Source organism: Vipera ursinii (genome assembly GCF_947247035.1).
Source record: "Vipera ursinii genome assembly, chromosome: 2".
NCBI classification, from domain to species: domain Eukaryota; kingdom Metazoa; phylum Chordata; class Lepidosauria; order Squamata; family Viperidae; genus Vipera; species Vipera ursinii.
In genome coordinates, this window is record NC_139513.1 from 149,539,887 (window position 1) to 149,554,490 (window position 14,604).

At 44.0% G+C, this 14,604-nt stretch overlaps 2 protein-coding genes across 2 annotated transcripts; both read right to left on the reverse strand.

Moving 5' to 3' along the window:
• Positions 1-965: 965 nt before the first annotated feature.
• HOXC5 (homeobox C5) lies at positions 966-2,393 on the reverse strand (the record flags this gene model as incomplete). The annotated part of the gene is made up of 2 exons (XM_083351840.1): positions 966-1,180; positions 1,919-2,393. The coding sequence occupies 2 exons, from the start codon at positions 2,391-2,393 to the stop codon at positions 966-968; spliced, it is 690 nt and encodes a 229-aa protein (XP_083207966.1).
• A 3,622-nt stretch (positions 2,394-6,015) lies between these two features.
• HOXC6 (homeobox C6) lies at positions 6,016-7,745 on the reverse strand (the record flags this gene model as incomplete). Its single annotated transcript, XM_083353130.1, has 2 exons — positions 6,016-6,416; positions 7,346-7,745. The coding sequence occupies 2 exons, from the start codon at positions 7,743-7,745 to the stop codon at positions 6,076-6,078; spliced, it is 741 nt and encodes a 246-aa protein (XP_083209256.1). The 3' UTR covers positions 6,016-6,075.
• Positions 7,746-14,604: the final 6,859 nt, after the last annotated feature.

The window sequence follows — 14,604 nt, forward strand, 5'->3', positions numbered from 1 at the left end:
TACAAAAATAAGTAAATGAGGAGGGAATAGAATAATTACAGAAAATATCCCCGGCACGGAACAACACATCCTGGAGCAAACAGGTTTCCCAGTTGGTTTGTTGTTGTTGTTTTTTTGTATTGTTTTGTTTTTTCCCCCCCGGTTAAGAGCATCTAAGGAAAACGACTTCACGGGGCAAATTTTCCTTCCACGCGCGAGCGAGACCGTCAATATGGTCTCGAGACCACTATCTCGCGCTTGCCCGATCCTAAGGAGGCGACTTTACTCGGGGTGGCGGCGGCGGCGGCGGCGCCCCTCGGCCAGCGGTAGGAGTGGAGCCGCGAAGGAGTGCTCAGATCGCGTGGTCGCTTCAGGCGCAATCCGACTTGGGCGCAAGCTATTAGTAGGCATTTCATTTCAACAGACCTGAACTTTTTTGCAAGTCTTGCACGGGTAGGAAGCCGAGGCCATAGTAGGACTTTTCGGGCGGGGGGGGGAATTGGAAAAGGGAAAGGGAAAGGAAAAGTAGCGACGGTCGCACTCACCCCTCTTAATGCATAACTTGAGCTTCCCTTTTATTTTCCTAAAGGGCTGTCCTTGCTATGTTAGCACTTAGGGGAAAGTCGTCCCTAGAGACGAGGGCGAACCTGGAGAGGGAGCAAGCCATTTCCTTCCCGGATCGGCGGGACCCAGGTTTAGAGAGCAAGAGAGGCCCCGGTGGCAACTCCCAAAGGCTTAAACCTTGAATTCTGTCGGAAGCTAAAGACTCGGCCTGTTTGCATACTAATCAGAGGGCGCCTTTGTCTGCCAGATTTGCAAGGGTATGTAGTCTGTCCCAGGCTGCCACCCTCCCTCCCTCCCCCACCCCTTCCTTTCTTCCCACCTCCCAAAGAAAAGTTTGCTCAAGGTACAACCACCACCACCACGGGTCTCCTCATCCAGACGAGCTGACTTCCCCGCCCGGCCCCGCCCCGACCTTCTTCTACCTAGACAGACTCCTTGCTTTTCAGTTTGGAATCTTTCTTCCATTTCATCCTCCGATTTTGAAACCAGATTTTGATCTGCCTCTCATTCAAACACAAGTTGTTGGCGATCTCTATGCGCCTCCGACGGGTGAGATAGCGGTTAAAGTGGAATTCTTTCTCTAGCTCCAGAGTTTGATAGCGTGTGTAGCTGGTCCTAGAACGTTTGCCATCTGCTTCTGGAAAAGAACAGACACCGCATAAGGACGAGGGGGGAAAAAGAGTCACGTTAAGCGGGGCAGCAATGCCAAGGAAGGGAGAAACCAAATGTGCTAAAGAAAGCAAGAGGAAAAGGGGGGGGGGAGCGAGAAAGGAGGAGGCTTGGTTGGCTCTACCCGGAACATTTCTTATATTTACTGGTAAATGAGGGTGCCGAATGGTTCATATTTTATCAAAGCTCTGGATTCCATCTGAAGCGAGCCAGGCAAGGGGCTCACCATTTAAAACCCGAGAAAAGTGTGGGAATTAAATTCAGCGATGTCTTTCCTTCGGAAGAAGAGAAAGTCGTGGCTTATGGGGTGTGCAAAAGGTTCTTGGGGCTGTGGGATGGGAGGGGGGAGGGAAAACACTCTAAATAACCCTTAAGCTCATTTTCTTCCCCAGAAAAAGTGCGCTGGACTTCCAAGTTATTTCTTCCCCTTAAAATCTTTCTTCCTTCCTACTTCCTTCTCGGGGGCCCCACCCCCACCCCTGGAATATTGCCTTTATACCCGTTTTGTTTCTTATGATCCAATTATGCCGTCATAAATTTGGGCGTATATAGCCTCTAAGCCTTTTAGTGGACAGTTTTACGAGCAATTGATGCCTTAGTCGTAAAATTTACGACCCCGGTTTTTTTCCCCCCTTGTTATTTGCCCCGTATGGCCTATAAAACCAAGGCAAACCCTGTGAAACAAAATCGAGAAGCGAAAGTTTACCGTGGCTCATGTGCAGTTTGGTCATCCACGGATAGATTTGTGGTGGCTGCTGCGGCGACTGCTGAACAGGCTGGCCGCTGGGCTGGGCTGCTTGCACCGGTTCACTCTTGATTTCCCCACTGGTTTTAGATCTATCTTCCAACGGCGTGGGGTTGTTGGTGCCACCAGCCTTCTGACTGTAAATTCCTGGGTTTAGAGAAGCCTGCTCGTCTCTGCCTAAAGTGTGCCCTGAAGATCCCATGACAGTACAGGAAGGCCGGTCGGGGTTAGATCTGGGGGTTGAAGACACGTCCACACCGTTCAAAGAGTTGGAAGTCCCAGATGACGGGAATGTAATGCTCAGATCCAGCCCAGTGTAGCAGCACCTGGAGGGCTGAACCTCAGGCAATGATCCATAATTCCCATAACTTTGCATGGAATACGCAGGAACATTTTGATTTTGCTTATAGAAGGAATTGGCTACGTAGGAACTCATGTCAGGAATTATATTTCCCCCCCACCCACCCACCCAGCTTCTCTCTCTCTCTCTCTCTCTCCCTCGCTCTCTCTCTCGCGCGGTCTCTCTTACACCCCTTTGATTAGACTTGATTTGTGGCCCTTTTGAAGTTCAGGGTTTTTTGTTCTCCAAAGTGCAGAATTTATAGGTGGGGATTCTTCTTTTCTTTATTCTATGTGCGCTGCCCAAATATGGGATGTTTAAAGAGAATCACGTGACAGTCTTGGCCAGTCATAAATTTGGCTTGATGACCCCAGGAGGTTATTGATGGAAGCCCGTGCAACGTATGTGATATGTTGGCATAACGAAGCCCTGGGAAGAAAAAGAAAAAAAAAAGGCCCCACACTCAAAAACACCGAGACGACGAGTCTAGAGCGTCACCTGGTGCTAAGTTCGGGGTATGACGTCTGATTCGAATTCTACCCCTGTCCGAACGAACGTTCGAGGCTTTGGAGTGTGAAACCACACGCACAAAATCCTCTGAAGTCTCCGAGGTGGATCGAAGGCAAGTGGAGATGGATCGAAGGCAAGCCCAAGTTTTCCACCCCGGCAAGGCCTGGGGAAAGTTTGCCTTTGATTCAGACTGACGAGTGGGTTGACATAAAATACGACCTTGCCATATTCGCAATCCTGTTTCCTTGGGTGTGCCACCAGGCTCTCTCTGGTGGGTGTCTGGCTAAGTTGCCCGGGTGTGCACCCGTGAACAGAATATTCCGGTGTGAAGCCTGGGGTTGCTTGCCTGCCAGACTCTTTGCCTCTGGGCTTGGCACTTGAGCGCACTGGGCACGGGGTTCGCGTTCTCCAGGATTCTTGGCGTATCCAAGAATGTGGCAGGCAAAAAACAACAACCTCTCAGCATCTTCTAGATGCATGTTTCCAAATATAGGACATGTATAGGTCCGGGCATCCAGCTACCGCCTCATGGACACGGACAGCCTCTTCAAAGTCCAGCGAATTTGCTCTTCTGCCCAGGCATCAAACAACAGCCCTTGGAACTGCAAACCTATTGAGCTAAATTCGTTTCCCCTTTTTCTTTTTTTCTTTTTTGAATCTGCCTCTGATGATTTCAGTCAGAATATCTTTCCGAGTGGAGAGGACTTTGTGCGAGTCTGCGAAAAGCTTCCTTTGAGGGGGCAAGAAACGTGGCCTCGCCATAAATCCTCCGGCTTGGGGGGGGGGGGGTGAACGAATGGATGGTTCCTTTTGTTTTTCCGTTCTTCCTATGTTTGCAGGGAAACCGGTGTGTGAGAATTGTGTGTGTGTGTGTGTGTGTGATCCTTTCCCTCCTCACTAATTCGCCGGTTGGCTCTGAGGAGTTCTCTTGGAAAAATAAAGCCCACTTTTCCTGGGTATTCAGGAAAGATGATGGGGGTGCCCTTTCTCCTTTACTAGACCTCGCCTTAAATTTATTTGGTTTGTTTGGGGTGGAGTGACAATGAACACCTTTGCCCTCCTCCTGAAGTGGTTCCTGTGTTCTTCCTACCATTCTTCATTTGGAGGGGGGGAGGGGAAGCACCAATTTTATCTTTTTTTAAAAAAAAAACTTTTATCGTCCTTATGGGGGGGGTCATCTTTCACTCTTTTAAGTAAGTTAGCTTATTTAATTGTTTGTCTGTTGTTCGCATTAAGGAGCAATCGGTAAAGAATCTCAGGAAAGTTTTGGCTCAGGTTTGATCTGTTGTTGAGTCTGTACCTGGCCTCCCCAGGACATGTGCTTTTAAAAGACTGGCTTTTAAAAACTGAGCAAAACTCAGCTGGGGGACTTTTTGAGTCTCCTTGTTACGATTTTGAGAAAGGGATGACTCCAGTCTCCCTTGGGTTCAGACAACGGGTGTGTGTGGCGGGGGGGGGGGGGAGAAATCAACTAATGGTGGGGTGTCAGGAGTAGTTCTGGTGTTTTTTTTTCCTTTCTTTTAACTGGGACCGTGTGGTTGAATAGAACACGTGAAAGTGTAGCTAAGGCTATCCAGATATCCAGAGGCCAGAACTTTACATCCAGACATTTGTATCTGGGACCAGGATGCCTCTGACCTAAACCCAAGCCACTCTGGAGCCCTTTGCCACAAAGTAAGACCGTATGGCTTGGCTGTAGGGCTGGCTGTATCAGAGACTTGTCCATTCCACTTTCTGAACTTTTCTTCCGCTCCCACTCCCCCCCAGCCCATAATTCCTGTCCACCTGTTCTTAACTTCGACATAAAGTTAGAAAAGGATGTGGTGAGATTCCTTTGTTCATTGCCCCTTCCTTCTCTGAGATAAGGAAATCGGTGCTTTTGTGCTTATACCGGCCTTGGGAAAAACACACTATTTTAAAATAAGTTGAAATTGTGGGCCTAGGAATTTGGCAATCTGGAATCAAGTTTCTTATGCCTACCTATGTCTCTGCCGGAATACCTCTATGGTTATGCAAGAAGGGGGAAGAGAGAGAGAGAGAGAGAGAGAGGCGTTAAAGTCATCCTTAGCCTAGTTAATAGGAAATAAATTATTTCCGCCTATCAGTTTCCTTGCTGCGGGAATTAAGCGGGATTTTCGATCGCGCTTATGGAAAAGAAAGAACGCGGTGAGTCCGTTTGCAGAACATTTCGGCTCGAAATTGTCCCCCATGGAAGGACGAAAAAATATATATTCCAGTCATTTTTAAAAATAATATCCAGTTTTTATTAAATACTCAACCATAGTCCTTTGGACATGACGGGTTTTTTTTATACATGATGCTAGGAAGCTTGCTTTTCTCCTACTTGCTATAGAATGCCATTCACTTTACCGTTCGACCATTACAGTGCTAAACATAAATATAAATACAGAGACCACAAATACAGCTAAAAATATTCACACAGGAACCGTCACAGTTTGTCGTATGCATCATGACTTCAGGTAGTGTTTTCAATACAACGAGTTTACTTCTGGAAAGAAAGCGCTTATATTTAGGCGGATGTAGCTTCGAGATGGATATATGGACGGAAGTCATTCTCATTGGGCTAGCTGAGTCGGTGAGCTGTGTTGTGTTTTCTTGCTTTTGAACCCAGCTTCTTTTCCACGATCCACCTCGCCACCAGCAGCCGTTCCTTCCTTTTTTTCTCTTTCTTTCTTTCTTTTTCTTTCTTTTTTTATTAGGAAAGTGAAACTGCCCAGAGTTTGTTTGTGTTTTTTTGGACCTGCCTGGTCGAACTATTCGAAGGAAACCCCCCCCCCCAAGAGAACCCTTCTCTTTTGGCAGGCGGGATTCTGACTAGGGAGGGCGAAGGAGGAATGCCAGGGGGAGTTTATCTCCCTCGTGTCCCTGTGTCCGTGTGTATTGGGTGTGTATGGGTGTACGTGATTGTGTGTAGCCAGGTCACTGGGCAAGGAGGCCAGGAACAAGGGGGGGGACAGGAGCCCCTCAAGGGGAAAAAGGAGATTTGGGAGTCAGGGGTCTCTGGGACCTGAGCTCTGGACACTGAAGGTGGAGGAAGGGGCTTTCTATCTCTCCCCCCTCCCCCCCCGTTTAATTTAACCCAATGTAGCATTTGTGCCTGCAGTTAATGAGAAGGGAAAGGAAGGCAGGAGAGAGCCGGGTGGTGGGTGGAAAGGACGAGGACCTTCTCTCCGCGCTATGCCCGTGGATGAGACTGGAGGGGAGAGGAAGGGAATGGCCGGCGGAGCCGTCCCCCCCCCCCCGCGCTTCATTCCTTCGGTTTTTCCTCCTGCGTATCTTCTTCTTCTCTTTTCTCTTCCTTCGCGCCCAAGCTCTCGGCGGCGGCGGCGGCGGCTGCAGCAGCTCCAGCGCCGCCGCCTCCTCCCCCTGGTAGCGTGGAAGTCAGATTGCTCTCTTTTTTCCACTTCATCCTCCGGTTTTGGAACCAGATCTTGATCTGGCGCTCCGTGAGGCACAGCGCGTTGGCGATCTCAATCCGCCGCCGCCGCGTCAAGTAGCGGTTAAAATGGAACTCCTTCTCCAGCTCCAGCGTCTGGTAGCGCGAGTAGATCTGACGCCCCCGCCTCCGATCTGCTCCGTAGCCGACTCCTAGGGATTCGGAAACCAAACAAGCTAAAAACCATTAGCCACGGCTTCGGCCAACAGGTCGGTCTATCAGTCCACAGAAAATAAGTAAAAGCGCGAGTAATGTATGTATATATATATATATATATATATATATATATATTAAAAAAACAAAAAACGAAAAACGAAACCCCTTGAAAGGAAGCCGCCAAAGGCCATTCCGCTTTAATTCTGCTCCTTAGGCTGGCTTGGCTCTTCCATTAAAATCTTGCAGCACACATGGAGGGAGGCAGAATAAGTGAGAAGAGGGGAGCGCCTAAGAGAAAAGCCTGCTCCCTTTTGCTTCCTTGCAAAGATTCAGAACGTGTCGTTTTAATTATTTCTGCAGTCTTTTAAAAAAAAAAAGAATCTAATTAGATCCTACTCCAATGCTGCTTTAATTACTAGGAATAGACACTCCTTTTTGAAGTCGAGCTACTTCATAAAACCCCATCATCTCTCAACCTATTATTGGACAAGACATTTTACATCTTTACCCCCCCCCCCCGCGCAGCCCCCGTCCTTCCCCCCCCCAAAAAAAAAATTAAAGCCCTTTCTCACCTATCTGGGAAACTTCGACTTTTTTAAAAATGCCCCAGCTCTAATTTTCTACACCTAATTCCCCCAAATCTACACTATTGGATGGGTGGGGGGTGGGGGTGGATAGAATCAGAGCTGATTGCACTTTATTATGGATATTTTACACTCCCGAAGTCTTTTAATTAGAAGGAGCATAACAAGCCATATTTGCTTGCAACAACTTAACAAATAAAAGGCCTGTAGCGGCAACTGTGAGGAAGCTATATGATTGTTTTTATGGGGCTATAAAAAGTAGCTGAGCCTGTTCTGCTGGGGAGACGGCCATAAAGATGGTTCAGTTTATTTAATTTATCTCTGCGAGCTGTAAAACTTACCACTGTGGGAGTTCATGCGCTGCATCCACGGGTATATTTGAATGCTAGCTTTCTGTTCCTGGGACGTGCTCCTGTTTTGGTCACTTGCAAAATCCTGTGCAATAGAAGTTTGTGTATTGTGTCCCATAGAATTTTGCCTGCAGCTAGAGAGCATGTCTTTTTCTTGATAAAAGGCATTCGATCCGTAATCATATGGTCCCCGACTGGAGCTAAACACAACATTATCTTGCGGTGAATAAAAAGGAGATGAATAGATCCTGTTTTGAGCAACCGCTGCTCCATAAGTAGAAAAATGCCTTACAGGGTCATAAGCAGTGGAATTGAGCGGCACGCTGGGCAGGACTTCTTGACCACTGGTGAGGTGACAAGAGAGCGACGGGTTTGTGAAATAGGAATTCATATCTTCCCCCCTGTTACCTGGCCTGTATGATTTCTTTAATATTTATTTCTGTCTCCAGTTTGTAGTCTGAACTAGATTGTTATAGGGACGGCTCCACTCCAGGACAGACAAAATGACAAAGTCAGCTGACCCGCAGTCAGCCAATAGGAAACTGGATGTCAAGACACGGAAAAATGGCTTTTGCTTGTGTTGATTCCCCAGTTGAAACTAAGTATGCATTGAAAGTAAGTCTCGAAATTCTAAATTTAAAGATGGTTTAGAAGAAAGGGGGGGGGAAGAGTAAGAATGATGTGGGGGGGGAAGTGGGAGAGGACTGAAGAAGGAGGAGCACAAAAAAGGAAGGGGGAGAAAAAGAAAAGAAAATCATAGTGCAGAAAAAGCACTTAAAAATATTAAGGAAAGGAAAGGAACCACAGAGAACAGAAATCAGGATATTTATCCTTTTGAATGAATACCTTGCTTAATACCTCTAGCAACCAAACAGCACAGAAATTATAGCCGTTAATCTGAAGTGTGCATAAAATATGAAACCATAAATTCTCTTTCCCTCCACTAATTTTCTCTCAGTCAATAAACGTGGAATTAAACACTAGTGTTTTCCACACACACACACTCACAAAAACCAATCTTGAAAAGACAGGCAGGGCAGGAAGTGACAGTTGGAGAGAGACCGTATCTTCCCGGAGAATATTCCTGGACTTTGGAATGTGAAGAACTTTGCAAGCGCTTTCTTTGATTCCTTCTGGCTCCAAAATTCAGAGCCGGCTTTATGAATCTTTTCACTTAATGTGATTCAGCCCAGTATTTGCTTTGCTTTAAAAGAAAAAAAAACGGAAGAGGAAGAATTTGTCATTGTTAGGGTCCCGTTTATGTTTTGGAGCACCCCCCAGTCTTTCATTACCTTCCCTTTCTCTAGGGATCGCTGTGGGTTAGAAGGAGCACCTCGTGTTTACATTTGCAAAAATAAAGAGGGGGGGAGGGGGCAGAATTTATGGCTTCAGATATCCGTAGCTGATTAGAAAACTTCCCCCTTGAAATATTTAGTTAGATTAGAGAGCGGGATGTATGTATTCTAGTCCTCTGCTGGTGGATTTACCCCGACATACTAATTGAAATGAAGACAGCTAATCTCATTTTAATTTCAATCCGGGGGCCATAAATTGCCCCTTAAATGCAAAAAATATACCTGCTGATGTGTCAACGGAAGCAAGGTTCCTTCATCCTGCTATTGGTTTGCTCTTTAAAAAATTCAGTTAGGGCTAGGAAACCTGGGCCTGATTTTCCCCGCGGCTTTTGTTTGGCTGCATTAAAGGGAAGAATAATAATACTACGTGGAAGGGTCTATAAAAGGAAACCAGACCCACCTCCGAATGGATATCTTTACGTTTGCTTTCTCCCCCCCCCCGCCCCCGCCCTGCAAGTCAGTACTTTGAACATCCCTTTTTGGGATGGAGTAACTCTCTCCTTGGTGGGCTGAGAAAAGAACAGGCAAATCCCCTCCTCCTGCGATCACCTCTGGGCTCCAACAGGAACCCGGATGCCAAAAGCGTTTATGATCTTTTTCCTCTGTTCAACAAAGCAAAGTAATCAGAGGCAGTAGTAAAGCCATAAACCGGACCACAACAGAAAGTAGGAGAAGGAGAAGAAGGAGGAGGAGGAGGAGGAGAAGGAGGAGGAGAAGAAGAAGAAGAAGAAGAAGAAGAAGAAGAAGAAGAAGAAGAGGAAGAGGAAGAAGAGGAAGAAGAAGAAGAAGAAGAATTCATTCTTGTCCAGCATTAGATGTTTCTGGAGGGCCGGCATTTTTTTTATAAATAGTACACCTTGTATAAAGCCATGGAGGGCTTTAAAAAAAGGGGAACAGAATGGTTTAATGGGCAGGAGAATGACAGATGCCCCATACATTTTTTTTCACTTTTCCCATCTTGCAATAGTAGTGGCCACCAAAGCTTTACATTATAGACTAGGATGTATTATTTAAAAAAAAAAACAACTGGGGAAGAGGACAAGAAGATCCAAGTTGACTCTTCTCCCAGGTGCATCCACCCACCGACTAGGAGGAACGCATTGCAAAGCATTTTATACATGGGCACGCCTGGATGAGGATGGGTAAACCAATAATCTGAAGGAATCTGGTGAGATTAATTTCAATTCGGATTATTTGAAACCTCCGAAGATTGCCTGCAAACTACTAAATCAGGCACACAACCCCCTGAATTGACAGAAGCAACTCCCTTCCCACTTCCTCTTTTAAGAGTTCTCCTGTGAAGACTCTTCAGCGAGTGAATTTATATTTATATTTAGAATGGTGGTCCTTTAAAAGAAAATGCTCTAGTATAAATCAGGAATCCATTAAAAGTCACAAAAGCCTCCATAACTCTCCGTCCTCCCTTACTTTTTTCCCTGGTAAGCAGGAGCTACTAAAAAAAAGAAGGCTTCTTTTTAAAAGTGTTTTAATACTCCTAATCTTGGCTGAAAGAGCTGAGATTATGTGATGTAAAAAAGTTTATGGCTGGAGGAAAGGGGGGAGTGTATACTGGGCTATATAGGTCCTAAAGAGCTGTTTTTAGAAAGACCTAGGAAAGGATAAAGGGTTTTTATTACTTTTCTAAACAGAAGAGAAAAACCTCCAAGTTCGGTTGTGTTATGAGGATGAGAAAACAGCTGGCACAAAAGAAATTTGTCACAAAACCCTGCCTTAACATTTGGCTGGATGGTTTGGAAAATGCTAAAATATACACATGTACACAGTATGCAGTATACAGCACGCGTGCGCGCAGGCAAAGTTCAAGATTCCAAAAACTCACATTTTGTCAGCCAAGTATTTTTAGTGCAAGTTATAACTTACTTACTGGCCTGAAATTTTACATGGGTGTCTCGTCTCTCTGTGTGTAGGCATCTAGAATGCCTTTAATCAAAGCTGGCAGCCTCTTTCTTCCCACCTTTCCCAGCAAACCTATGTAGCATAATGTATAGGCCTCTTTCTGCACAAATTAGTCTGCAAACAATTGTATAATCTCATCAGCAGAAGCAAGAACAGATGTTTTATTAAAACTGCTACGCAGCAGTGAAAAATATGCACAAGTCCTGGAATAGTTCTTGAAGAGCTGTTGGGTCTCTCCCCTCCCCACCCCCTGGAGCTAAAGTGCCCAAAGAAAGCTGTAATAACATATCTGACTCATAAGCTATTTTTCCCTTTTCGCCCTTCACCCCTCCCCCCCAGATTTTCCCTCTTCTATCTTTGATGCTAAAGGAGAAAAATATGCTTCATTGTGATTCTCTCTCAGCAATCACTAACGAATTGATGAACTGATTTGGAGGAAAGCTTCAAAAATGCACACTCCACGCATGTTGTCTAGCCGAAATAACGTCTGACAGGAAACAAGAGCTACCTTTGAGCTTTTTGTTCTCTCTCTCTCTCTCTCTCTGATTTTGAATGGAAATCTAGACACGTGTCTTTGTCTGTTTGTGGAGCATGGAGGGGAGAGGGAAGGATGATTTTTGTGGGACGCTAATGATTGGAGGATCAGCTGAGATTGTTCCCACAAGGGCAGACGGGAGGGGGGGGGGAAGATCCACAAATTGTCACCTAGGCTGTGATCTGGATGTAAAAAATGGATTATTCCTAAATGGGTTTTTTTGCCTGGTTGGATTTAAATATATTTTAATAATTGCCTTAGGTCAAATGCCTTGGTTCACCGTTCATATACAGGATTAGGTTGCACTCTTGTGTAGAAAACGCATGTTGTTATCCCTTGATAGATGGATCAGAATCCTTCACTCCACCCTTAGACACACACCATGCGCACACTGATGAGGCACAGATACACACAGTGAATGTCTATTTATAGAGATCAGTTTGTATAGCTATGTAGCCACTGTGTTGTGTTCCTTTTATAGGCTGATGAGACAAATTAGTGTGGTAACCAGATCCAGGACTACATATCCATGTGATTTCACTCTGTCCACATCCACGCATGTTTTACACGTTGTTTCATAAGTCAGGTGGTCACATGTAGCCTTGTAGGAAAAAAAAAAAACCAGAAACCCCCCCCCAAAAAAAAACTCTAAAGGAAGACATTATGTATGCATCTCTTTCAAACAGGAAATCAATAGATAATCAGAATACCATATAAGCATGTAGCATGAGGTCATTGTTTATATGCAAGAAACATGGATTTTAAGGTGTTCTGTGTGAAATGCTCATGGCAGCGTAAGCTGCGTTTTTTTTCATTTGAGCTGATCTCACCTTATATATGTTATCTCGGCCATTTTGGACTTGACATTTATTACAGGCAGGGCTTCTTGCCTTGTAATTATTTATTCAGAGAGCTTGCACTGAAGTTTCACTGCTCCTACAAAATAAGCTGCTTCATCAAATCTTGACTCTTCCCATAAATAGCATAATAACAACAAACAATAATAATAATGACTGGAGAGGTGGATAAAAATGCCAGATTCAGGCTAAAACGGCTGACTGGGTAACCAACCATAATAAGAATACAAATAATAAACCAGCAGACAAGAACATCTTCCTATCCCAGGTTCTTGGGAAGGACTAGGGTTAGGTGGATGAAAATGCCAAATCCAGTCTAAACGTCTGGCTGACTGGGTAACAAACCATAATTATTTTTAAAAGCTAACCCAAAATACATGGGCACATAAATACCACAAACCAGTTATGCCTGAGAAAGACATATGCTTTGTTTCAGAGTGTCCTCCGTGTTACATCTTGATTAGTTAAAATACATAGACTTATTACCTTCATTTAGCTCGATCCCACTTCCTGTGTCTGCCATTACAAGGCTGAAATGGTTATTCCAATGTCACTGAAAAACCAATCTGGAGCATTGAAGCTGAATGCCATGAAAATTATTCTTGTTGATAAATCTATTTAGATCCGCAAGTATTGCAAATCAGGGCTTGCTTTTCTCTTTCGGCCTTGCTTTGTTTTTTGTTTTTTGTTGCTCATTCTCTCCAGACCACCATCTTTTCACTCCATTTATTACAGAAATCCCATTGTTCTATTTCACAATTCAATTGTTTTCATGTGAGGAAAAAGAAAAAACGTGTAGCTTAAAAAACAACAACCACCGGAATATAAATACCTTCTATTTAAACCAAGCCCTGCTCTGTTTATGATTTTGTGGTACTACAAAACTAATGAAAAGACGTGCTCTAACTTCTGTTCTTAGACAAGCGGATCTGCAGCTCTCCCCACTATGGTACGGGACATGTTCACACATGCACAATTACCCAGTAATAATTGAATACTGTTATACAGTCTTCGGGAAGACAACCAGGCAGTTTAAAATGGAAGCTATTCCCAGAGGTTGGGGAGGGGGAGAGTGTGGAAGCAAGGTAATCTGTGGGAGGGGGAACATCTAAATATTGCTTGCACTATGGAGGATGGGAGATCTGGGGATTAGCAAAATTCTGCCATGATCAAAACAACACTAACTGGACACGAAGAAAGCGAGAGAGACAGAATGCAGGTTGGAAATAAATCTATTTATCCTTTCTTTAGCAGATTTCAAGTTCTTTTCTGATTTTTTTAAAGTATTTCTGCAGATTTCCTACACCTCGACCAATGTTTAAGCCCATTAATGGCATTATGGTTTTATTCACTGTTTTTCTTTTTTCCCCCCAGATTTTCTGGCTTTCCAAGACTTAAAACCTCTCCAGTTCACCAAGGAAGTTTGCCTGGAACCCATATCAAGTAACAACATAAGAACCCACCATCTCCCACATTTACCTTCCCTATCCCACCACCATTAACTTTCTTGAGTTAAATCTTAATTAAAGGCATGTCTTCTATAAGCAACTCAAAGTAGAGATTTTTCTCCATTTACTTGATGCATGTTACTGTCAATATGTTTGTTATAATAATTTAATGTCATTTTGAAATAATAGGAAATATGTGTGCTGATAGTGGGGAGAAAAGAGAAATGATTTTAAAAAAAAAGATGAATTTTTACTTGTTCCTTCCAAATAACATCCACTGCGGTCCAATAATGTTGCACATTTCACCAAGGGATGTTCAGGTTAGAAAACTTTATGGCTGACTTTGATTATATTTTATTGCATGGAAATGTTCCATCCAATGCTTCCCCTCCTTCATTTTGACATTTAAAGGAGCTGAGGCCATGACGTCACACTGTGCTGTCACGGACCATAGTTACTGTCTTAAAATTATAAAGCATGATATTATAAAGTCACATAAAATATGGTTGTAAGCAACTACTTGTGCCTGTGAACAAATTAAACAAAGAAGAATATGATTTTAATATGTTCAAGAATAATAATAATTCAGCAATGAGAAATGGTTGCCGTTATCTATGAGCTCTTATTTTATTGTTTGCACATGGTGGAAGGGGTGAGGGAAAATTAATCTTCAGACGCCACAAAAAAAAGAAAAGGAGAGGGGGGGAAAAAGGGAAGGAAGGAAGGAAGGAAGGAAAAAGAAAGAAAGAAAGAAAGAAAGAAAGAAAGAAAGAAAGAAAGAAAGAAAGAAAGAAAAAGAAAGAAGGAAGGAAGGAAGGAAGAGAAAGAGAAAGAGAAAGAAGGGAGGGAGGGAAGAAGGAAGGAAGGGCAGCAGGATCCAAAGCACAGTATTAGTTACTGCAATGTGTGGTTTTAAAAAAGGTAATCACTTAAATAGAATTTCTTTATTCAGAAAACTCTTCTTCTGCACATTAAGAAACTAGAGTGGTCGGTTTGCATTGCCTTTCAATGGAAAGCAGTCTACTATTTTAGGACTGCTTATATGCATACATTTTTTCTTCCTTTCTTTCTTTTTGCCAGAAAAGTGATAGGGGGTGGAACTAAAAAAAAAGTGTCTCCAAGCTGACTCGCCTTATCT